The following is a 23,844-nucleotide window of genomic DNA, read 5'->3' as shown; positions in this document are numbered from 1 at the left end:
GGGATTCACTGTCATTCTTGCAAGTTATTTCACACTTAGAAAATAGCATGTTATGAGAGAGGAGGTTCTCTCACACTTCTAGAATGTGGTTAGGGAGGGGAGGGTGGAGATCCAAACAAAATTTAGTGTTTAGTTTTTCTTGTCCTGCCTTAAAATATAAATTTTAAGCAATGATCATGATATATTCATACAATAGAATATTACTCTGTAATAAAAAGTCAAGTACTGATAAGTGTTACAGCCTAGTTGAGTCTTAAATATACTGAGTAAAAGAAGCCAGACACAAAAGATGACAAATGATCATAGAAATGATGACATTTCTATGAAATGTCCAGAATAGGCAGATCCATGGAAATAGGAAATAGTGGTTGCCAGAGGATTGGGGGATTTTAGGTGGGGGAAGGTCATGGATAAGGGCTTTCTTTGGGGGCTGATGGAAATCTTCAAAAATTGTGGTGCTGGTTGAAACAACTCTGTAAATTTATTAAAATGTGTTGAATTATACACTTTAAATGGGTGAATTATATGGTATGTAAATTACATCTCAAGAAAGCTGTTAAAAAATTAAAAATTTACATTTAGGGAATCCCTTGGTGGTCCAGTGGTTAGACCAGTGCCGGACTTGGGTTTGATCCCTGGTCAGGGAACTAGGATCCTACAAGCTGCATAGTGCACCCACCCCTAATTATTAATACATTTAGAATTTAAATTGAAATTAATCAAAGTTGAAAATTTTGAATTACGTAAAGATGTGGGCAATTTGTGTTATCTAGATGAGTACAGTTCAATAGAAGTAGAATGCATATGTGTGCAATTTAAAATTTTGTAGTAGCCATATTTATTCAGTGGAAAAAAAAAGGCGAAAATAATTTTAGTATATTTAATCCAGTAAGTCAAATATATTAGTGTACTCAGTTCCTCAGTTGCCACCTATGTCTCATTTTCCTCACCCTGAAACAGAACAACGGTAACTACTTACTGTTGTTGTGAGCATTAAGTGAGCTAAACATCTATTCCGTGTTTGTTGTGTGTCAGGTACTGTACTGAATTTAAGTGGACTTCCCTGGTGGTCCAGTGGTTAAGATTTCATACCAAAAAACAAAACAGGGACTTCCCTGGCGGTCCAGTGGTTAAGACTCTGCCTTCCAATGTAGAGGGTGCAGGCTTGATCCCTGATTGGGGAACTAAGATCCCACATGGCACGAAGGGTGGCCAAAAATAAAAATACAAAAAGCATATTGAAAACAAATCGACCCCTCCCCCCCCACCCCCCCCACCCCTTGCCCCGGCCCACCCTTGCCCAAACAAATGACTCTGCTTCCACTGCAGGGTCACAGATTCAATCCTTGGTCTGGGAACTAAGATTCTGAATACTGCATGGTGTGCACAATAGAAAAATAAAGCTGGAGATTTTATCTTAAGGAAGAATGCCTGATTTAGTTTGTGTGTTAATAGTGAGTATAGGGAACCATGAAGACTGTTTGATGTATATATTGTTAGATACATGTGTGTGTACTTAACGGGGTATATACATAGGACTGTAGCTATCAGTTCCCACTAGAACGCGTGGGTGTGTGTGTATGCACGCACTTGTGTGTGTGCTGGTGGTGTGGAAGAAAGTTGATAATGTCAGAACCATGCTCCTAGACATCTTGTGCTTAGACTAGGGTTTCAGAATTGGCTGGTGAGCAAAGGGTGGGCAGAATCTGTCCTTCAAGCTACAGACAGAAGCCATGAAAACAGCCAGAAAGCAGTGTTCAGGGGTGAAACGACTCAGGAAGCAAAAAGGCTGAGAGAGGAAAATCAGATGTAATTGTCATGCAGAGTGGGTCCCTTTAGGGTCACCACCTGTTCACCAGGACTCAACAGAAAACCACAGTACCATATGCCATAGGTTAAGAAATAGGTTTCAATTCAGCGTCAGCAAGTAAAAAGTGGGCACAAGTCCCATTCCTCCTCTTCTTTCCATAAACAAGCAAACTGGGCACCCTTCTGGGTAGGCAGGGTGGGAGCATGGGATAGTGGAGGGATCCTGCCACATTACTGCTCTCATCATAAGGCAAGCAGTGCAAGGGCCACCTTACCAGGACTTCCCTGATGGTCTATTGGCTAAGACTCCAGGCTCCTGATGCAGAGGGTCCAGGTTTGATCCCTGGTGAGGGAACTAGGTCTCACATGCTGTAACCAAGACTCAGTGCAGCCAAATCCCCTTTTTTTTAAAAAAAAAAAAAAAAAAAAGAGAGGGGGAAGCCACCTTATCAATGAGGAGACACAAACTGCTTAGGCACCAAGCACTCTGGGTTAGTGTCAGCTGTTGACAGGATGTGGTGAACAGACTCCTGCAGTGTCCTCTAATGATCCCCCACTGGTATTCACAGACTTGTGAAATCCCCTCCCCTTGAGTGTGGGCTGGATCTAGTGACTTACTTCTAACCAAAAGACTATGGTGAAGGGAAAAGACATCACTTCCTTGAGTAGATCATAAAAGTCTGTGACTTTCATCTTGCTAAGAAACTCCTTTACTGTCTTTGATGAAGCAAACTGCCATGTTGGAGAGACCTATGTGGTGAAGAACTGAGAAGTCTCCCCTATCCAACAGCCAGTGAGGGTCTGAGGCCCTCAGTACAACCACCCTCAAGGAACTGAATCCTGCTAAAAAAAAAAATGTAAGTTTGAAAATAGATCCTTTCCTAGTTGAGTCCGGATGAGCCCCACTCTTGCCAACATCTTTATTGCAGTCTTGTAGACACCCTAAAGTAGATGACCCAGCTTATGCTGTGCTTGGGTTGCTGACCAACAGAAACTCTGAGATGCTTTGAGTTGTTTCAATCCTCTTGTTTTGGGGTAATTTGTTATGTAGTGGGAGATAATACAGGAGAAGGAAATGGCAACCCACTCCAGTATTCTTGCCTAAAGAATCCTGTGGACAGAAGAGCCTGGTGGGCTGCTGTCTGTAGGGTCGCACAGAGTTGAACACGACTGAAGCGACTTAGCATGTATGCATGCATTGGAGATGGAAATGGCAACCCACTCCAGTATTCTTGCCTGGAGAATGCCAGGGACAGAGGAGCCTGGTGGGGTACCCTCTGGGTTGCACAGAGTTGAACACGACTGAAGTGACTTAGCATGCATCCATGCACTGGAGATGGAAATGGCAATCCACTCCGGTATTCTTGCCTGGAGAAGCCCAGAAACAGAGGAGCCTGGTGGGCTGCCATCTATGGGGTCACACAGAGTCGGACATGATGGAAATGACTTAGCAGCAGCAGCAGGAGATAATACGTTGCAGGTGTTTGGAAATGTTAACTGCCCGATAACTGGAGACCTGGGGGCCCATGGCAAATTACAGTCTCCTCTGCCAAGTGTTAAAAACACCATTGATCCCCTTAGAAGGTGACTTCTTTTTTAAAATAAATATTTATTTTTATTTATTTATTTGTACTGGTTCTTCATTGCAGCATGTGGGATCTTGTTAATAGTTGTGGCATGTGGGATCCAGTTCCCTGACCAGGGATTGAACCCAGGCCCCCTGCATTGGGAATGTGGAGTCTTCACCACTGAACCAGCAGGGAAGTCCCAGAAAGTAACTTCTTGCAGCTCCACTCACTGGGAGAAGGAACCGCAGGTTCATTATTCAGGCTACCCACGAGTGCTCAGTGTTATTTTCAGACAGTTCTGCTTCTTGTAATACAAAGATAATATTAACTCACTAGAGTGAGTTAATGAAGTTAGGATAGTGGGTTATAAACCCCCTTATGAAGGGATATGTTTTCCTAGACTCTTGAAACCTAACTTTGAAGACAGAGTTGTTAAAGGCACCAAATAATTAGAGAAAAAAATTTCAAAGAAAATGTTAGTATCTTAACTTAGAATTTTGTGACTTCAAAGGGGAGGAGACAGGAAGCTGTAGGTAAGCTGTAGTAGGAGTGAAGGCTGATTTCTAACCAAATAAATGTCAAGAGGGAAAAATGCAAAAGAGAGAAAATTAGTAAGTTAGGAGACAAAGCAATCAAAATCAATAAGCACGTCTCTTTGTATCTTGGTTTAACACCTCAGTTGTTAAGGAAAAAATAATAATATAACTAGAAAAGTGTGAACACGCCCTAGATGTTTGATGATGGTAAGAATTATTATTTTTAGAAATGTTATAATTATGAAATTTATGAAGTTATTTTTAGTGATATAGTAAAAATATTACAGGTGAAATGATATATTTATAATTTTGTTTAAAATATTCTGCACCTACTGGGGGGAACTAGGTGGGAGTATAAACGATGCAGGGCTGATTGCAACTATATGACATGGGAAAGGCAAACTACAGAGACAAGAAAACCTAGTGGCAGCTGGTGGGGTGGGTAGGGAGATAAACGGGCAGAACACAGAGGATTTTCAGGGCAATGAAAATACTTTGTATGCTGTAATAATAATGAACATATGTCATGTGCGTGCGTACTCAGTTGCTCAGTCATGTCTGACTCTTTACAACCCCATGGACTGTAACCTGCCAGGTTCCTCTGTCCATGGAATTATCCAGGCAAGAATACTGGGGTGGGTTGCCATTTTCTACTCCAGGAGATCTTCCGGACCCAGTGATCGAACCCCTGTCTCCTGTGTTTCCTGCATTGGCAGGCGGATTCTTTACCCATGTGGCACCTGGGAAGACATATATGTCATTATACATTTGTTCAAAGCATAGTATGTACAACATCAAGAGTGAATACTAAAGAAAACTGTGGACTTTGTAGCTATGATGTGTCAATGTGGGTTCATCCTTGGTAAAAAATGTACCATTCTGGTGAATGGTGTTGATAATTGGGGGAGACGATGTAAGTGTGGAAAACCTCCATACCTTCCTCTCAATCTTGTTGAAAACCTAAAACTTTTCTAAGACAATGAAGTCTTTAAATACATATATATAAAGCAAAAACCAAAACCTGTTCAGTAGAAGGACTTAATGGCAGAATTGAGCTGGCAGAAGAAAGAATTTGAAATAGTTCAAAGAGTTTATGCAGTATGAAGAACTGGAAGAAATAAGGATAAAAAATGTACGAACAGAGACTCAGATACTGTCGGACACCATCAGTATACCAACATATGCATAATAGTCTCAGAAAAGGAGGAAAGGAAAAAAAAAAAGAGCAGAAAAAAAATAATAAAGGCTTAAAACTTCCCAAATTTGATGAGAAATATTAATCTGTACACCCAAGAGACATACCATACTCCGTGTAAGATAAACACAAGGAGATCCACACGAAGACACATTAAGGTCAAAAGATTACGAACAAAAGACAAAGAAAAATTTGAAAGCAATAAGGGAAAACATGCATATTAAACATATACATACCTACGCCCAATAAGAATAACAGCTAACTTCTCATCAGAAAAAACAGAGGCCAGAAAGCATTGATATATTCAAAGTGAAAAGCTAAAAACACAGAAACCACCAAATAACCTGGTAACCAAGAATCCTATATCTAGCAGAACTATGATTTGAAACTGAAGACAAAGACATTCCCAGATAAAGACCCTGAGAGAATTTATTGGTATTAATAGCAGATCTGTGGGGAGGGAGGTGGGAGGGGGGTTCAGGATGGGAGGGACATATGTATACCTGTGGCCAATTCATGTTGGTGTATGGCAAAAACCATCACAATATTGTAATTATCCTCCAATTACATTAATTCAAAAAATGGAGCTGTCTTAACAAGAAATATTAAAGTCAGGTTCTTTAGACTGAAAAGAAATGGCACCAGATTATCCAATCCACATGAAAAAAAGCACCAGGAAAGGTAAGATGAAGGTAATTATGAAAAATAAATGTATTTTTATCTTATCTGACTTAAATTACATAAGACAATGAATTTATTGTATTGAGCTTATAACACCTACAGATATATATTCATGTGAATAATTGGACAAAGGATGGGGGAGGGAATGGAACTCTTGGAGTAAGGAAATGACAAAAGTGCTAATTTGAATCCACAAGAAGAAAGAGGACTGGAAATGCTAAATACAAAGTTTAAAATGAAAGTCTCAAGTGTGTTTTTTTTCTTTTCTCAACTTCTTTAAAAGAAATTGATATAAATCAGTATTTATGACACTATATTGTCAGCTTTATAATATATACATAGATGTAATATATATGATAACACAGAGGAGACAAAACTTTATCAGAGCAAGTTTTCTGTGCTTACTGGAATTAAATTAGTATTTTTCCAAAGTATATCATGATATGTTAAGGTGAGGATTATAATTTCTAAAGAAATCACTATAATTCAAAATTACACTGAGATTGAACAAAATAATTTATATGGGTCATAGCAAATACTTAATAAAAGGCAGTAAGGGAAGGAATAGAGAAAAAGATGTGAAACACACTGAAAAAACGAAAAATGGTAAACATATCCACTCATAATAAATGTGAATGGATTAAACGTAGTTTTCTATGGTACATAATAAGTGATTAAAACCTAGCACCCCAAATCAACACACATTTGTTATCTCATAATTTCTGTGGCTCAGGACTTCAAGCATACCTTAACTGGAGTCTCTGCAAGCCTTTTTTTTTTTTTCAATTAAGATGTCAGTTGTGTTCTTATCTGGAGGACTGACTGTAAGATCCACCTCCACACTCACTAAGGACATCAGTAGAATTCAGTTCCCTGTGGTTATATCATAAGACTGAGGGACTTGACTGGTTGTTGACTGGAGGCTGCCTCAGCTCCTATCGGCCACCCCTCAGTTCCTTATCACATGGGGCTCTCAACATGGCTACTTCCTCAAAGACAGCACAGCAGGATATCTTAAGAAAGTCTACTAGCAAAACAGACTCTGGTCATGTGATAATAGGCATGACATCCTATCACTTGCCATATTCTCTAAAAAAACAAATTTTTTTTTTTTTAAATTTGGCTGCCTGTGGTCTTAGTTGTGGCATGTGGGATCCAGCTCTCTGACCAGGAGTGGAACCCAGACCCCCTGCATTGGGAGCTCTGAGTCTTCGCCACTGGACCATGAGAGAAGTCCCTGCTACGTTCTCTTGGTTAGAAACAATTCAAAGGTCCCAGAGACAGTCTCAAGGTGGGGGATGATAAAAGGTCATAACTATTAGAAGAAGATCGTTGGGGGTCATCTTAGAGTCTGTCTGCCACAGGGGGAACTTCCTTAACCTGATAAAAGAGCATTTATGAAAAACCTATAACTAATATCGTGTTGTTCACTCACTCAATTGTGTCCAGCTCTGGGACACCATGGACTGAAGCACGACAGACTTCTAACATTTTTATTTTTTGGCTGTGCTTTCACTGCTGGGTTTGATCCCTGGTTGGGGAACTAAGATCCTGCAAGCCTTCCTGTGCTGCCAAAAGAAAAGCCTGTTGGAGAAAGCCTACGTTTCTGTGAACAGACTTGGTAGAAACCAGGGCTTTGAGAACTCTGCCAGTGAGAGTTCAGAAGAAAATGAGGAACATCTTATTGGAAAATAGAAAAGGGGGAAATCTTTGTTAAGTATTGATAGTAGTGGAAAGCTTAGCTAAATTATCTCCTGGAGAATTTGTAAGAAATGAAACTGGTTATATAGCTAAGGAGATTTCTGAGCACAGTTGGTGCTGCTTGTTCCTGTTTATGTTACAGGAACATGAGAGGAAAGAGATAAAGAGGAACCAGGGTTGGCTTATTTTAAAAATTCTCTCCAGATGACAAAAAGCCAGGAGGAGATAGAAAGGCGATGTACTTTGTTTTTTCATCTTTCTCTTGGCTCCACGTCCTTGCCTCAACCCTAATGTGGGGGTTTGAACCTTCTCCCCTTAAACTGCCAAGCCATGGAAAAGAGCTTACTCTGAGGCAACTCTGACTCAGTGGTGGTCTCATTTCCTCCAGAGCAGGGGAAGGAACCGCCCCTTCCAAATTCCTCTTAGTAGTTTCTGGCTTAAACAGTAATCCTGCTGGATTTATTTTAATTGAACATTTTATTTTCCCTCCAGTGTTTCAGATAAAATTAACGTATAACATATTCATTAAACGTGGAGGAATGATGATTTGATATATGTTTGTACTGATAACAGGACTGCCAGTGTGACTAATGGGACATTTTATTTTTTTATTTTATTTTAGGTATCAAGGATCTTTATTCTTAGGTCTGATATTTAATCTGTGGCTGCAGATAATATGTCACTATTTAGAGAATAAAAGGTCCCATTATCTTCATTCAAGTCTTCAGCCACAAAGTTACACCTTATTCTCATACAAGATAAGGGTTGGTAGGGGATTAAGGAGGTACACTGAGGATAAAAGCAAAAGGGAACAAACACTTTTACAAGCATATTGTCCCAGTTACCGTGAAGGTTACGTTTCAGGTTAATTTACAAAAGTAGTGACAGAACCATGATTTCAGTGAAAATCAACACGTTATACCTTTTAAAAAACCAGAAATATTAAGTCAGGCAAGCATGCGAAATTCAGAGTATAAAAAAACGCAAGGGCTGGCTACCCAAACAGGTATTTCCGTCAGAAAGAGGGATTTGAAAATGCTGCACAGAACCAAAGGAATTAGAAGCTGAATTAGCACACTCATTTCCTCAGTTTATATATGAGGCAAGTGGGCAGACATTAACGTAAAGCTTACTCAGCTAGATTAAGGTATAGACATCCAATTCCTGGTGCTATCCGCAACTACATGTATCTAAAATACAAGGAGGTAAATATCCAGAATACATCAAACCCATTGATTTAAAGAAAACATTTCAAGGGAGGGGGTGAAGTTGTTATTATAGCATAGCAGCACATTACACATATTTAAGAGATTAAATGGAAAGAAATAATCTCTTAATGCTCAGTTGTGATCACAAGTTTCCAGCCAACTTTCTGATGTAGAGCAAAACAAGTATATTCTTCAGTTTTCTTCTACATTTTTTGGGGCCTATCTTTCAAAACTAAGCACCGGGTATTTTTAATGTGAGTGACGGGATGTTATATGTACATTCTAATCACACATTTTAAGAATAAACAAAATGCATATTTCAGTAATTCGTAGTGTATTTATAAAATGAAAAGCTATCAAAATACACTTTTCACTGGGAAAAATAAATAAAACAGACAAATGGATCTACACAAAGTAAAAATTAACTTTGGTAGACTTCACTGTGGAGGACAGTCCATAACAAGCTTATCTGCCCTTACTCCCCCAGAGCCGATCATCTTCTGAGTTAAGATTTTAAAAATATGTTTTAATTGAGATCATTATGTTGACATTTGTTTCTCATTCCACATAATCTTCAGCCAAGCTCTGAGCACTTACAATTCTCTGACTAATTGTTGGGAGCTTAGTCAGAAGCATCTGGAACACTGGTGGTGGAAGAGTTTGTTGCCACACTTGCAGCACCTGCTGTGGCTGTCCACACACAGCAATCGCATTTATCAGATGGTCCACACCCTTCTCATATTCACCTTGAGCTAGTAATTCTTCACCAAGCTGTATTTCTTCTAGAAAGAATTTCTGAACGGCTTCAGCATCTTTAGTAGGTCAGGTAACTTGGAAAGCCCAGCTCTCTCCTTGGCAAGCTTCTGTTTCTTTCTTCGTTCTCGCAGCCTGTTCTTGAAGTTGGGGTCACTTCGTCTCTTGCGGTCGAAGTAAATGCAGTAACCGATGAAAAGGGCCCCGGAAACGCCGGCGGCGATGGCGCTGTTTCGGCCCACCATCTTCTCTCTACCGAGGAGCCGGGTCGGCTGCGGCGGGGCCCGCAAAGAAGCCGTTGACCGCGAAGCCTCGGATCCGAGTGCGCGGCTCAGTCCCGACGCCCGCCGCCCGCCGCGAGGGACCTAATGGGGCATTTTAAATGAGTGGCAGTTCACACCATAAATCGCCCCAAGTGAGAACCTTATTTTTGTGTCTTTATTGTCGATTTCCTCCCTAAACACGTAATTGTTTTTTTCCTTGCCCCGCGGTCCTCAGCAGGGAAGGCGCCTAGTCCAAACCACTGGACCGCCAGGGAATGCCTTAATGCTCCTTGTTTTTTTTTTTTTTTTTTGACATGGCTATCAATTCAGTTTTAATTATTTGTTTATCACGTTCCCCCACTTAACATATATATGGCTACATTTTTCCAAGCTGCTGCTGCTGCTGCTAAGTCGCTTCAGTCCTGCTAGTCACTCTTAACTTCTCCCTAGTTTTCCAAATACAGATTAACCTTATTTGCATTTGGATGAGGAAGAAACCAAGGCTCCGAAGCGGAGAGGCCCGGCTAGGATCTGAAGTCCAAGCTGGTGGGTCCCATCTAGACCTGTCCTGGGCTACTGGCTGACTTGCTGTGGCATTGGCTATGCGGGATGCCATATGCTGGGGCTTTCGTTTTCTCCAAATTCAGCTTCAGTTCCGCACATGTGTTCCTGACCAGTTTATCGCTGAGTGACTGGTGCTCTGTAGTAGTTTCCGCCTCCCACCGCGACTATTTCTTGCGCTCTCAAGCGGTTTCAGTTCCCGTAAGGCGCCACCCCTAATGCGGTCCAGAGCTCGAGTGAAGCCTGTGGTCTCCGAGCTGTGTGCCACAGCCGTGCCCGGAAGTCTTGGGGCCAATCGGAACAGCCAAGGCGATGCTGTGGGGCCCTGTCCTCTTGCATTTCTTCCTAGCATACCTGCCAGAGACACAAACCCGTGAGTTGGGAGCGAGGGGTGGCGGGCTGGGAGAGTGGAAGAAGCTGAAACCGGCCGAGAGTGGAATTTTTCAGATCACTGGAAGCTTAGTGGTGACTTTCCAAAATCTTGGTGCAGGCCGTCACTGGCTTATTTGTGCGGGCTCTGTCAATAAGGGCAGCTAGTGTAAACAAGAGGAGAAAAATGGCAACCTACTCCAGTATTCTTGCCTGGAGAATCCCGTGGGTGGAGGAGCCTGGTGGGCTGCCCTCTTTGGGGTCGCAGAGTCGAACACGACTGAAGCGACTTAGCAGCAGCAGCAGCAGCGTAAACAAGAAAGAAGTTGGCAGATCTCTGAACCAGGTCAGAAGTCATAATTCTGTAGTCTTGCTCAGAATAGATGTTCCTGGTTTCCCACTCCAGTATTCTTGCCTGGAGAATCCCCCAGGATTTTGGCAGGCTACAGTCTATGCGCGGTCGCAAAGAGTCGGACACAACTGAGCGACTGAACTAAACTGAACTGAACAGTCTATGCGGTCGTTCAGGAGGGAGCGACTAACACTTGCGCTTTTACTTTTGAAGTCTTTGCAAGGGCAAAGGCACAGCCAGAAGCAAAAATTTGGGATGGATGGTATTCAAGGTTTTAGATCATCTTTCTTTACAATTTAGAGTGTGTTTATTTATTTACAAAGTATGTGCATATTCCATTATAGCCGTACATTATGTTGAGTATACGAATTTACAGAAACAAATCCAAAAAGATGAGATAAAATATTTTAAATAACTTTAAAAAAATTGATCACAAGCTTGATTAATGACAGAACTGAAAGAAAATAACGTAGCACACACATTCATCTTTTATTCATATGGCGAAAGGGCTTCACTGAAGTGTTTGTTTAAATATGGCTCATCCAGGAAAACCCCATAGGGACAGTATGCAAAACTCTCACCACCCACTAAGCTACAATTTTTGCATTTTCCTACATGCAGGTTATTTGCAAAACCATTGTTCCCAGCCACAGGTCTCCTAGCACAGTTTCTCAGCAGCTATTATTGCGCTCCAGACTCTAGAAGTGTACCAAGAAAGCCAGAAGGAAAGCCAGACTCATGACTTAATTACTGGGTAAAATGTTTCCAGACCAACAAGTAACAACTCATGGAAAATGAAACAAATTCTTGACATATCTGAAACATATCTGGCAGGGTGAATTTTTTTAAGTCTTACCTATTTATGAGCAAGAGAGGAGGAGAAATGGGTTCTTTTTTTTTGAGAAATGGGTTCTAAATAAAGCTTTGCTACTAAGCTTCAGTTTTCTCACCTCTAACATGGAATTTAAGCAGCTACTTCATACAGTCATTAAAATAATTAAATAACGGCAGATCACAGAGGAAATGCTCCAGCACAATGATAATTTTTAGGAAACAGGCGTTCAGTGGTGTGAGTGCTTTAATAGGACTATGGTGTAAACATTTCCATATTTATACATTTCCTATCTGCCTGAATGGAAAGTCATCCAGCTATGGCTGCTTGGCTGAGCCTTAGAATAAAGGGGAGTTTGTGCTCAGTGTCTTCCTTTTGCTTTTGTTTTTGTTGTTTTCCCTCTCCACAATCACTCCCTGGAGTTCAGTGTCTCCGAACATCTAACCACAGCCTTGCTCCCTGCATAGCCCCTGTTAGGTGCAGGGTCACAGTAGGGATCAGCAGAGAGCAGACAGGGACTGCTGGCTTGCGTGTCCACTGGGTCCTCAGGAACGACCTCTGAACTCAGTAGGTGCTTCTCAATGGAGTCTAGATCTGAGTGGGGTCAGAGTCAGTTCACAGTGAGAGGGACTTTATTCATCAGAGGAGGAGCCCATGTCAAGGGGTAGAAGTGCAGAGGTTCTTCTGAAAAAAGAACAATGCTGTTAAAAACAGAAACGCTATGAATAATTTACAGAAGAATGAATTCAACTGGCAGATAAACATGGAATTATGTTCAATATAACTTCATAAATTAATGTATAAACTAAAATGTATGTATTTTAACTGCCATTTATAGCAGTGTGACTAGACCTAGAAAATATTATATTTAGTGAAATGTCAGACAAAAATACTATTTGAGATTACTTATATTTGGAATTGAAAAATAATACAAATGAATGTACCTATAAAACAGAAACAGACTCACAGACATAGAAATCAAATTTGAGATTACAAAGAGGAGAGAACAGAGGAGGGACAAATTAGGGATACGGGATTAGTAGATACAAACTAAGTAAAGTAGATAAGCAACAAGGATTTGTTGTACAGCACAGGAAATTATATGCATGATCTTTAATCTGTTATGGAATATAATTTTTCAGAATACTGAATCACTATGCTGTACACCTGAAACCAACACAATGTTGTAAAGCAACTGTACTTCAGTTTTTAAAAATTTGCACTTCGCTCTCATCCCCCCCACCATGGGGCCATGGAAAAACTGTCTTCTATGAATCTGGTTCCAAAAAGGTTCTGGACTACTGCCCTAGCTGGTAATGTGGGTAGTCCTTATCTGATCATTTGAAGGCCTTAAGGGGAAGACAGGTCTGAGGAAGAGTGAATTCTACTTTCAGACTGCCTTTGGACATAAGCTGCAATATCGTGTCTTCCTTAGGTATCCAACATGCAGCTCTGCCTTGCAGATTTGGGCTTGCCAGCTAATTCCTTAAAGTAAATCAATCTTACCCTGTATATATTCACTTATGCAGAGGAGTATAATTGTCTTTTCATTGTTTTATGTTGTGGGCCATGTCTCCTATTAGACACACGCTCATTCCCTAGATCCTCACACGGTAAATTCTGGAGCTCGCTCTGACCCACTGTCGCTTGTTCTCACCTCAGGATCACACTCTCTGCAGTATTTCTACTCAGTTGTGTCTGAACCGGGTCCAGGAGTCTCTTCATTTATGGCTTTTGGCTTCGTGGACAACCAGCCCTTCATTCGCTATGATAGTGAAGAGATGAAGGCAAAGTCTTGTGTTCATTGGTTGAGGGAGGAGCCAAGTTACTTTGATGATGAGACCAAGATCTTCACAAGTCGGATGAAGATTTTCAACTTAAATCTGAGGAATGTGCAGCAATATTACAACCAAACCAAGGAGGATGGTCTGAACAGAGCGCTGGCACTAAAGCAAACAAGTAGGTGCCTCAGAGAAAGCAGAGGGAAGTGGTGCTTGTCACTTCGTACCAATCCCCAGGGGTGAAAGGCTCTTGACAAGTGTTCCCATAGGGTCAGGCTGGGGCAGAAGAACATGTACAAGTTATCACTTGAGAATGAAAGCTGAGCTGGTCTGATCACAATGGTGTAGGGTCTGTGTGACGAGAATTAATAATTAATAGATTAATTAAGCAGTTTTATTGGGTCATGGATATATGCTGAACATCTTTTGAGTGCTAGAAATGGGGACCCAGAAAAGTATAAACTGATGTTTGTCTTCAAAGAGCTTATAATTCATATGGGAAGGTACTCACACTTCTGTGAAAAGTTTATTGACCCTTCACTGCATACCCAGAGATGTCAAAAACAGGAACCTCTTTGAATGCCATAGTTTACTGAGATTCATAGATGAGATACCCCAGTGGTCAGAGTTTCATGAATGAGGCAGAACTTTATATAGAACCTGGTGGATATGTATTACTTAGGTCTATGAAGAACATAAAAGATGTTCCAAGCAGTAGGAAATTAGGGTGGAGCAAGTCATGGGGTAGGATTTGTCTTAGCTCAAGGGATGGACTGAAATTTAATCATTTCTAGTTAATGGCTCTTGAGAGTTTAGGTCTGTTGAAACAAGTTTGTAAAGGGCCTTGAAGCCCAATCAAGGCATAAGCCAGTGAGAAGTATAATTCAAGCTGAATACTGAGGCTGCTCAGCTTTTACCAGTTGATCCTTCTAGGAACATGAATTCAACAAAGGTTTATCCGATGGTTACTTTACAGGCACTGATGTAGACTCTGCCTTTCAAGGGCTCACAGTATAAGAAGAGAGTGATGGTACACAATAAAGTTAGAGTATGCAAGTTTGTTAGACTAGGAACTTGAGCTGGGAATCTGTGGAAACCTAGAAGCGTGTGTGCTGAACCCAGGCTGCAGTGATCTCAGATTTATTCATATTTGACTTTGAAATTCATTTGAGAAATTTTTCAGCAGTTTGGACTTGTTGATGCTATTTGCTTTCTCTAGTGTCTCGTGTTGTTGTCCTTTAGTCGCTAAGTGGTTGCAAAAGAGTTGGACACAGCCTAGTGACTAAACAGCAAGTGACCTGACTTAGCGATTAAACAACAACAGTATGAATATTAGTCTGCTTGGCCTACCATGACAAAATACCACAGACCGCATGATTTAAGCACCAGAAATTTATCTTCTGACTGTTCTAGAGACTGGAAGGTCCAAGGGCAAGATTCAGCAGGGTTCTCTGTGGTGAGGGCTCACTTCCTGGCTTGCAGTCAGCCACATTCTCGCTTTCCTTGGTGTGTGCCCATGGAGTGAGGGAGAGAGCTCCTTAACCCCTCTTGTCCCTGTTGGATTAGGGCGCCACTCTCATGACTTCATTTAAACTTAATTACTTCCTAGTATCTCCGAATATAGTTACATCAAGGGTTAGGGGTTCAACATAGTGAATGTTGGAGGGATAAAATTTGGTCCATAGCTGTCAAGGAAAACTACTCAGTACATTGTCCCCTCCTGTGTTAATGCTGTGAAGTGTGGTCCAGTTCTCAGGAACTTGAGCTTAGACTCTGAGGCTGTTAGCCTAGAAGAGACCTGTTAGGTCACAATCTAACCCTCCATTTATACAAGATAAATGTAGAATGAATAACTTGCCCAGATCACACAGTTCATGGCAGAGTTCAAATCTGTAACTCCCAATCCATGGCCTTTTCAATACCTCCTGGAACCAACCATAGACCATTCCTCACAGCAGAACTGACTATAATGAAAAGAGATCGTTATTAGGGCAAAACTAGTTTGTCTATGGAATTTGAATGTCCTCTAAGGAGAAGATAAGAGATGGGAAGGTATGGGGGGGCTGGAACCTTGGGTGGGAGGCCTTGGGGGCAGACTGTGCCCAACTGACACTGGCTGACACCACTGTCCTGGGGCTGGGCAGGCCCCCACACCCTCCAGTTCACCTACGGCTGTGAGCTCCTGGAGGATGGCAGGACTGCGTGGCACTGGCAGTATGGCTATGATGGTGAGGACTACCTGAGCTTGCATATGGACCCTCTGCAATACACAGCAGCCACATTCGTTGCTCAGTACACCAAACAAAAATGGGAGGCCGGTGGGAACTTCATAGAGAGAGACAGGAACTACTTGGAGAAGGAATGCATCCTGTGGTTGCGGAGATACTTGAAGTTTGGAGGGGAGAGCTTGAACCGCACTGGTAATGACTTCCCACAGCCCACCCTTTCAGCCCTTCCCCCATCCCCGGCTTGGGCCATTTTCTCTGCAGAGTGTGGGTGAGGGTGTCTCCTCCAGAACTGACCCAGCACAGGGGTGTGAGATATTTAACATGGGACGGCTAGGGCCAATGTGCTGATGATGACTTCCCTACAAGCCACAGATGTGGGGTGGGGGGACTTCCTATCTTGAGTCTCCTGGGCAGTGCCATCTGATCCACCCATTCTTTATTTTTTAATTTTTTTAAAATTTATTTTGCTGAAGTATAGTTGATTCACAATGTTGGATTTTTGTTTCTGTTTTTTAACCACACCTCACGGTATGTGGAATCTTACTTCCCTGACCAGGAATTGAACCCAAACCCCCTGCAGTGGAAGTATGGAGTCTTAACCATTGGACCACCAGGGAGGTTCCCTGAGCCACTCATTCTTATTAGTGCCAAGGAAACTACTCTCAGGAGGACACAGAGCTGCTTCATAGAGTCTTGAAGATTTCTCATCCTTTTGGCACTTTCCCACTAGATACACACCTGTATCTAGAAAACATTGACCAAAGACTTGATAAACGAGTCGAGAGCCTTTGAAGGGGTTCTTATCCTGGAGGATAACGTTAGACTGAGTTCCCACACCCTTGACTTGAAGCTGGCTCAGCTTACTGTGGGTCCCTCTACCCTCAGATAGAGGAAGTTCCCTTTCTCCCACTGGTTGGCAGATGAGCCATCAGGAGTTGTGGTGGCTTGGTCTTTGGAGTCGATGCTACTCAACAAACCTGGCCTGTGCCCTCCCTGCTTTGTGTACCACAGAGCCTCCCAAAACACACATGACTCATCACCGCATCTCTGACCGTGAGGTCACCCTGAGGTGCTGGGCCCTAGGCTTCTACCCTGAGGAGATCTCACTGACCTGGCAACGTGAGGGAGAGGACCAGACGCAGGACATGGAGCTTGTGGAGACCAGGCCTTCAGGAGACGGAACCTTCCAGAAGTGGGCGGCCCTGGTGGTGCGTTCTGGAGAGGAGCAGAGATACACGTGCCGTGTGCAGCACGAGGGGCTTCAGGAGCCCCTCACCCTGAGATGGGGTAAGGAGGGGGATGGATGGTCAACCTTATTATCAGGTAATCAGGAGCCTTCAGGAGAACTTCAGCAAGGTTAGGATTCATGCCTGAGGTCAGGGCCCCTTTCCTTTCTTCCACAGAACCTCTGAAGACCTCCGTCCCCATCACAGGCATCATTGTTGTCCTGGTTCTCCTCGTGGTCACTAGAGCTGTGATCTGGATAAAGAAGCTCTCAGGTAGGGAAGGGAGGGAGGGATCTGAGTTTTCTTGTCTCACTGGGGGTTTCAAGCCCAGGTAGAAGTTTGCCTGCCTCGTTACTGGAAAGTAACCTCCACACACTTGTGCTTGGTAAGTCTGGGGCTTTTTGCTTGCACTTATTCTTTGTGAGGCACATGTGAAAATAGTGACCAGTATCAACGTGATGAATCTGGTGATGGGGACATTGAAGGTCAGGGAAGGTCACTGTGAGGACAGGCCTCTGGGCAGGTGGTTGGTTCAGGCCCTGCATACCTACTTTCTTCATGGTTTTGGTCCCGCCCTGGGTTTTCAGTCACAGTTTGGGAAACTTCCCTGGGGTGTGGGACTAGGTGGTTTCTTTAGTGGCTCATGACCTGTCTTCTGCCTGGCTTCTCACAGGATATTATCAGTCTACAAATGGAAAAAATAGAACCTACTTTCAGACTGCAAGTAAGTACCAAGCATAGGTAGGGTCTGGTGGCAAACCCTGAGACCCTTGGAATAGTGCAGATGGGAGCCAATGGGGGAGCTCACCCACCCCGTGATTCCTTCTTTAGCCCCATCTCTGGACTTCCGCCAGGTTCTGGATTGTTCTCCCCCAGGCAGCAACAGTGCTCTGGGCTCTGATGCTCTCACTGATCCTAAAAGTGAGGCTCTTACGGGACCCACCGTGGGAGAGAACTTGGGGCAGAGGGGACACACTGGGTGATGGAGATTCTTTGATGAGACGTTTGAGAACATGGGGGGCTGTTGGGAATGACCTTTTGTGATGACTGACCTGAATTTGTTCATGATTATTTTCTTTCACAGTCTAAGAGAACGGCTTTGTCTGGAACTGAGTGATACAAGGTTTGTTTATGCCCCCACCCTCCTTTGTGACGAGGTGGGGCTGGGCAGTCTCTATCCTTGTCTTAACTCCATGTTACACTGAGTTGCAACTTCTTACTCCTTATTGAAAGTAGGAATCTGGATATGAATTCATTTTTTCTATTTACTTATCTATTTTTGGCCCTGAGTCTTTGTTGCTGCCGCTGGCTTTCTCTAGTTGTGGCGCAGGGGCTTCTCGTTACAATGGCTTCTGTTCAGCAGTAGTGGCGCATAGACTGAATTGCTCCACTGCGTGTGGAATCTTCCCGGGGCGGGGATCGAACCTGTGTCTTCTGCATTGGCAGGCGGATTCTTAACCACTGGACCACCAGGGGAGTCCTGAATTTGTTTTTTCTGATTCTTGTCATGAGGTGGGGTTGGTGGGTTAATTAAAGGCTAGGAAGATTCTTAAATTGTGCGAGAAATGATTGGAAGTGCTGAGAACCTTTTAAAATCTAAGTGTTTGCTATGCTGACTCTGTTGCAGGTGGGGCAGGAGAAGGCTGTGAGGAGCTGAGTGTGGACGGGGCCTGGGCCCAGTCAGAGCATCATGGACTTTGATATGGTCGCTGCTGTTCTCATCATTCAACTCCTTTGTCCTTGTCTCTTCAGTAGAACCTTGTCTCACCAGGACCCGTGATCACAAGGGCTGAGACATCACCTGAACCTTGTCTTGTCTTCTGGACTGTGGCCAGTGAGGACCTTATGTGGCCGGGTCAACCAGGGCTCAGGACTGGGTCTGGTCCTCAGTCCTCATCTTTTAGGTGTTGATTTTTTTTTTCTTCTTTATTTCTATAGAGCCTTACTCTTCTTGCTCTTGCATATGGATTCTAGTCTTAATTTCCTCTAGGTGTCCCCCATCGCTACAGGAGCAGGAGTAATTTTTGCCTGTCATTGTCCCCACAAGGCTCAGGGGGCCCCTGCTCACTGTAGTGTCTGTGGTCTAAAGAAATGAGTCATCCAGCTCTTACCCCTCTTCCAGGGCTGTTTTCTGTGCTCTTAGCTCTAGAAGTGCTAGTGGTGGCTCAAATCCAGACTCATGGGTTTATAAAGCTGAGTCTAATTTAGATTTGCCGTGGTTTGGGAAATAGGACCCATAGGTCAAGGACCATCGCTTTCTCGAGTGGGACATGAGTTTGTGTGCTGTGGTGTGCAGGAGGGTTGCTGGGGGAGGGAGGGAGAGCAGCACTTGTGAGAAAAGCAAGGCAGCACTGACACCAGTCAGAGTAAACGTTGTGCTGTAGCTGCCGCAAGACAGCATGTGGCCCTGGCTACGTTAATAAAGATACTGCCTTTAGAATATGGACTTCCCTGGTGACTCAGATGGTACGGAGTCTGCCCACAATGCAGGAGACCCGGGTTTGATCCCTGGGTCACGAAGATCCCTTGGAGAAGGAAATGGCAACCCACTCCCCAGTATTCTTGCCTGGAAAATCCCATGGACAGAGGAGCCTGGTGGGTTACAGTCCATGAGGTTGCACAGAGCCCAACAGAATACAGAGGTGCTGTCCACTTATCATTCATTCACCTGATCTATGTGTTGTGTCAGATACATCACACATTATTTTTGCATCTAAGAAATTTCAGAAAACCAAAGTCAGGCAAAGTTATTGGCCTGTGGAGCTTGTTCTAGTGAGAAGAGGCAGAGTGTGCATTATGAGCCTAGTAAGTGAGGGAGTGTTTTCCCTTCGAGGTGGTGAGTGCTCTGAGGAAGGTGACCCAGAGTATGAGTGTGTGGGGACAGGGAAGGTGGCTGTGTTACTAGGGTGGTCAGTGGACCTCATTGAGAAGGTGACTTCTGAGTGAAGATGTGAAGGACATGAGGGAATGCACACAAGGAGGTCTGGGCGAAGTTCTGTCCAGGCAGAGGTGCTTCATTGAAAATGCACAAGGGCAGGAGAGCATCTGTGTTCAAGGAAGAGTGAAGAGGACGCAGGTGTGGCTGGTGGAGCGAAGAACTGAGATGAGGTCTCATGTGTGCGCAGATCATGTGGCTTTGAGAATATTGGATTGACTTTTTTCTGAGGAAGACGTAGCACTCCGAGACAGTTTTGGGAGAAGAGGGACCGGTGTGACTTCTATTTAGAAGCATCAGTCTGGCTGCTGTGCTGGGGACAGAGCTGAGAAGTGAAGAGTGAACGAGGCGGTAGTAGAGACTGTAGAAATAGTGCAGTGTCCAGGTTGGAAATGTTGGTGGTTGTATCACATGTGGGCAGGGAAAAATATTACAGAGTAACTAGAACTGGATATATCTAAAGATGGACTTTACAGCATTTCCTAAAGGATTAAGTCTTGAGTTGTGAGAAAGAGGACACCCAGACTTTCAGGCTGTGCAAGTGGCTCAGTGGCAAAGAATCTGCCTGCCAATGCAGGAGACCCAAGAGTCTGTCCATTTACCACCCAGTACTTTTGTGATGAAAAGAGTCAAATGTTGTTAGCTAGAAACTAAAGGTAAAGAAATGAAAAGAAAGCTAACTTTGTTAATAGTTAATGTTCTCTCATTTTTCTCATGGATCAAAGAATTCTCAAGGGTATTTTTATTTAATAGTGACATGGTTTAATAATCAGTATGACCTTAAATAACTTAGAAAGTATTATTATGTACCAAGGGATGCACATGACCCAGACCTGACCAATCAGGGTGTAACCACATTATACCACATCTGCCTAGCAACAGGGATTGGTCCAAGGATAACTGTCTCTGGTCCTTTATGTATGGACACAGTGAGAAAGAGATTTATCTTTTTGCTTAAGTTGTTTAAGCGGGGCAGTGTGAAGCAGGTTAGAGACGACCTTGGGTACTTTCCCTAAGAACAGAGAGAAAGAGATCTGACGACAAGTTGGAGTCCCTGGATCCAGTCATGTCTCAAGTCAGCCCCATCCTTGCCCTCTCAGGTAAATCAACACATTTAATCTCTTCTGCTAAAACTGTTAACTTGTGACTGAAAGAGTCCTACCACAATAATGTGAATATTGATATTATTTTGGATGTGAGGGCAATCCAGTTCCAACATCTGTCACCTCGTTTATCGCCAGGGTTGATTCAGCTGATCTGGCTGGTTAGGCAGGAGTCCCCTTCCCCCCTCATTGCTCCATGTGTATCCCTCTCGAAGCTGCATGCATGGCCAAACAGGATGACCGTCCCTGATAGAAGAGGGCTGGTCTTTGGTCAAGGATATTATGAGTAGCTGCACTCCCTTGCTAGAACCTCCAAAAAGGCAAATATTGTTATTTTTAATGGGGGCCCAGTAGAATTTAGTGTTCTTTCCATCGCTCAGCTCCAATGACTAGAAGTATAACATCTATACTTACATTACTATGTGAGCCCTTGGATAATAGTTCTGAGTGATGCTCTGTGGGAAGCAAGGGCAGAAAGAATCCTACCTGGAATACAAGTCAGCCCAGATCAAGATCAATCCGTTATATTTCCAGGATGGAAGAGTAACAGTATAATCAATTGCAGGATTTCTCTGGTGGTCCAGTGGTTAAGAGCCCACCTGCCAATGCAGGGGACGTGGGTTCCATCTCTGGTCCAGGAAGATCCCACATGTGCAGAGCAGCTAAGCCTATGCTCCAAAACTACTGAGCCTGCGCCCCCTAGAGCCTGTGTTCTGAAACAAGAGAAACCCGCTCAATGAGGAGCCCGCGCACAACAAATGGAGAGTAAGCCCTGCTTGGCGCAACTAGAGAAAAGCCCAGCAGTGCAGTAAAAAATAAATTAATTTAAAAAATCACATTTGGCATATCTGCTGCAATTAAGCTAATTCGAGTTAAGTTCTTAGAAGTTCACTGTCATCTACCATGATCCATCCAATTTTTGCTGGAACCAGACTGGCAAATTCACTGTTTGTAGTATGTTTGGACCACACTCCACCCCACATCCCTTATGTATTCAAGAGAGGTATTAAGCGCTTTCATTACCCTTGAGATATAAAATTGTTTTAATTTTCTATCCTGGCTAAGGTTCAAAGGCTATTTCATGGGCTTCCACTTGGCCTATATTATCACCAAGCTTTTATTGCACAGGTTAAACAAATGTGAGGTTCCAGCAATTGTTAAACATGGCCATTCCAATGGCGCATTTGGAAACTGGGGAAATAATAACGCGGGGGGAGGGGTGTGTGTGTGTGTGTGGACACAGAGAATCCACTGAGACATGGGTGGACCTGAGACAGGACACAAACTGTTTCCTGGTCCTCGTATCAGTCAGTTCAGTTCAGTTCAGTCGCTCAGTCGTGTCCGACTCTTTGGGACCCCATGAATCACAGCACGCCAGGCCTCCCTGTCCATCACTAACTCCTGGAGTTCACTCAAACTCAAGTCCATTGAGTCCTCATACCTCTCTTCTAATGGGAGTCCATGGCGGTGCTTTGGTTCTCTAAGAGTGTCAAACTGGACTCTGTGTCTAATAAGCCTAGCAAAGATCTGGGCGTTTTCTTTTTTCAGTGTATTGTGGCCGTTGATTCCTTTAGTGAAGGACTTGGGGAATTACTAATGTACCACACCTGCTATAGTGTTACAGAAACTATCTAATTAATGGATTCTGGGTCTGAGATCTGGCTCAGATCTGGAAACTGGTCAAGGAATCATAACTTTCTATTGAGGCCGTTTATCTCAGCCTTCAGCTTATTTGTCATTCTTCTACTGGTTCAAATATTAGGCAACACTCTTGTAAGCTGCCCTTCTATCTTGCCCCAAGGAGTATAATGGTCTGTTACCCATTTCCAAAATTCCTCACAGTCAGAATTTCTCTGGTTTCAATTCTGACAATGATGGCTATTTTGACGATTCTGCTCACTTGGTTTCTTACTTGCTGTCACCTGTCCTCTGGCTTCTGGGATCTTATTATCCCCACTAATGCTAAGGAGACATTAATGCTAAGTTCTGTGATATTATCTCCTAGAGTCAGCCCCAGCTCGCCAAGGACAGACACAATGAGCTTGATACTCCCCTTAAGTGTGCATTCCTTATTGCCTGATAAACAGTATCCTTTGGGTCTCTCCAAGGAAACAGTCACCTGTGTGTTTTCCAGTTCTATAGCGTAGATTCAGACTAGCATGCCCCCTTCTCTGAACCTTTTCATCTTTCTTTCTACAAACTGCCATGGCAGTTCTGGCATTTGTATTTCATTTAATTGAGCCATCACTTTCATTAGAACAGTTTCTTTTAGATATAATTCACATATATTATTCAATCATTTAAACTCAGTAGTTTTCACTATGTTCATAGAGCTAATGCAACAAATACCACACATCAATTTTAGAACATTCAAACATCACAAATGTTTGAAAAACATTTTCAAAAACATTTTCATCACCACACATCCATTATTTCTCAGCAGTCATCCCCATTTCTGCCCAGCATTCCCTGAGCCCTAGGCAACTACAAATCTTCTTTCTGTCTTTATAGATTCACTTATTAAGGACCCATTGTTGTTCAGTCACCATGTCGTGTCTGACTCTTCGAAGAAACGGACCCATTAGATAAATGGAATAATACAATGTCAGTCTTTGGTGACTGACTTCCTTCACAAAGCAAAATACTTTAAAAGTTCATCCCCCTTGTAGCATGAATCAGTACTTCATTCCTTTCCATGGTCAAATAATATTGCATTATGTGGACATATCACCTTTTATTTATT

The 23,844-nt window shown here is 43.0% G+C and overlaps 1 protein-coding gene and 1 pseudogene across 4 annotated transcripts in view; one reads left to right on the top strand and one right to left on the bottom strand.

The window, feature by feature from the left end:
• LOC129645688 (BOLA class I histocompatibility antigen, alpha chain BL3-7-like) overlaps positions 1 to 23,467 on the top strand; it is a 38,320-nt gene extending 14,853 nt beyond the window's left edge. For 2 of the 4 annotated variants that reach the window (XM_055571004.1, XM_055571007.1), the window contains exons 2-8: positions 13,491 to 13,787; positions 15,754 to 16,029; positions 16,849 to 17,124; positions 17,241 to 17,336; positions 17,737 to 17,787; positions 18,148 to 18,186; positions 18,691 to 23,467. In XM_055571004.1, the coding sequence (XP_055426979.1) occupies positions 13,491 to 13,787; positions 15,754 to 16,029; positions 16,849 to 17,124; positions 17,241 to 17,336; positions 17,737 to 17,787; positions 18,148 to 18,152 (1,001 nt within the window). In that variant the 3' untranslated portion in view covers positions 18,153 to 18,186; positions 18,691 to 23,467. Of the gene's footprint in view, positions 1 to 10,030; positions 10,649 to 13,490; positions 13,788 to 15,753; positions 16,030 to 16,848; positions 17,125 to 17,240; positions 17,337 to 17,736; positions 17,788 to 18,147; positions 18,187 to 18,690 lie in introns of those variants that run through there. The other 2 variants (XM_055571005.1, XM_055571006.1) reach the window with 2 other exon arrangements.
• LOC129645690 (mitochondrial import receptor subunit TOM20 homolog) lies at positions 9,076 to 9,712 on the bottom strand (annotated as a pseudogene).
• Positions 23,468 to 23,844: the final 377 nt, after the last annotated feature.

Source organism: Bubalus kerabau, chromosome 3 (genome assembly GCF_029407905.1).
Source record: "Bubalus kerabau isolate K-KA32 ecotype Philippines breed swamp buffalo chromosome 3, PCC_UOA_SB_1v2, whole genome shotgun sequence".
NCBI lineage: Eukaryota > Metazoa > Chordata > Mammalia > Artiodactyla > Bovidae > Bubalus > Bubalus kerabau.
This window is presented reverse-complemented; position numbering and strand designations above follow the sequence as displayed.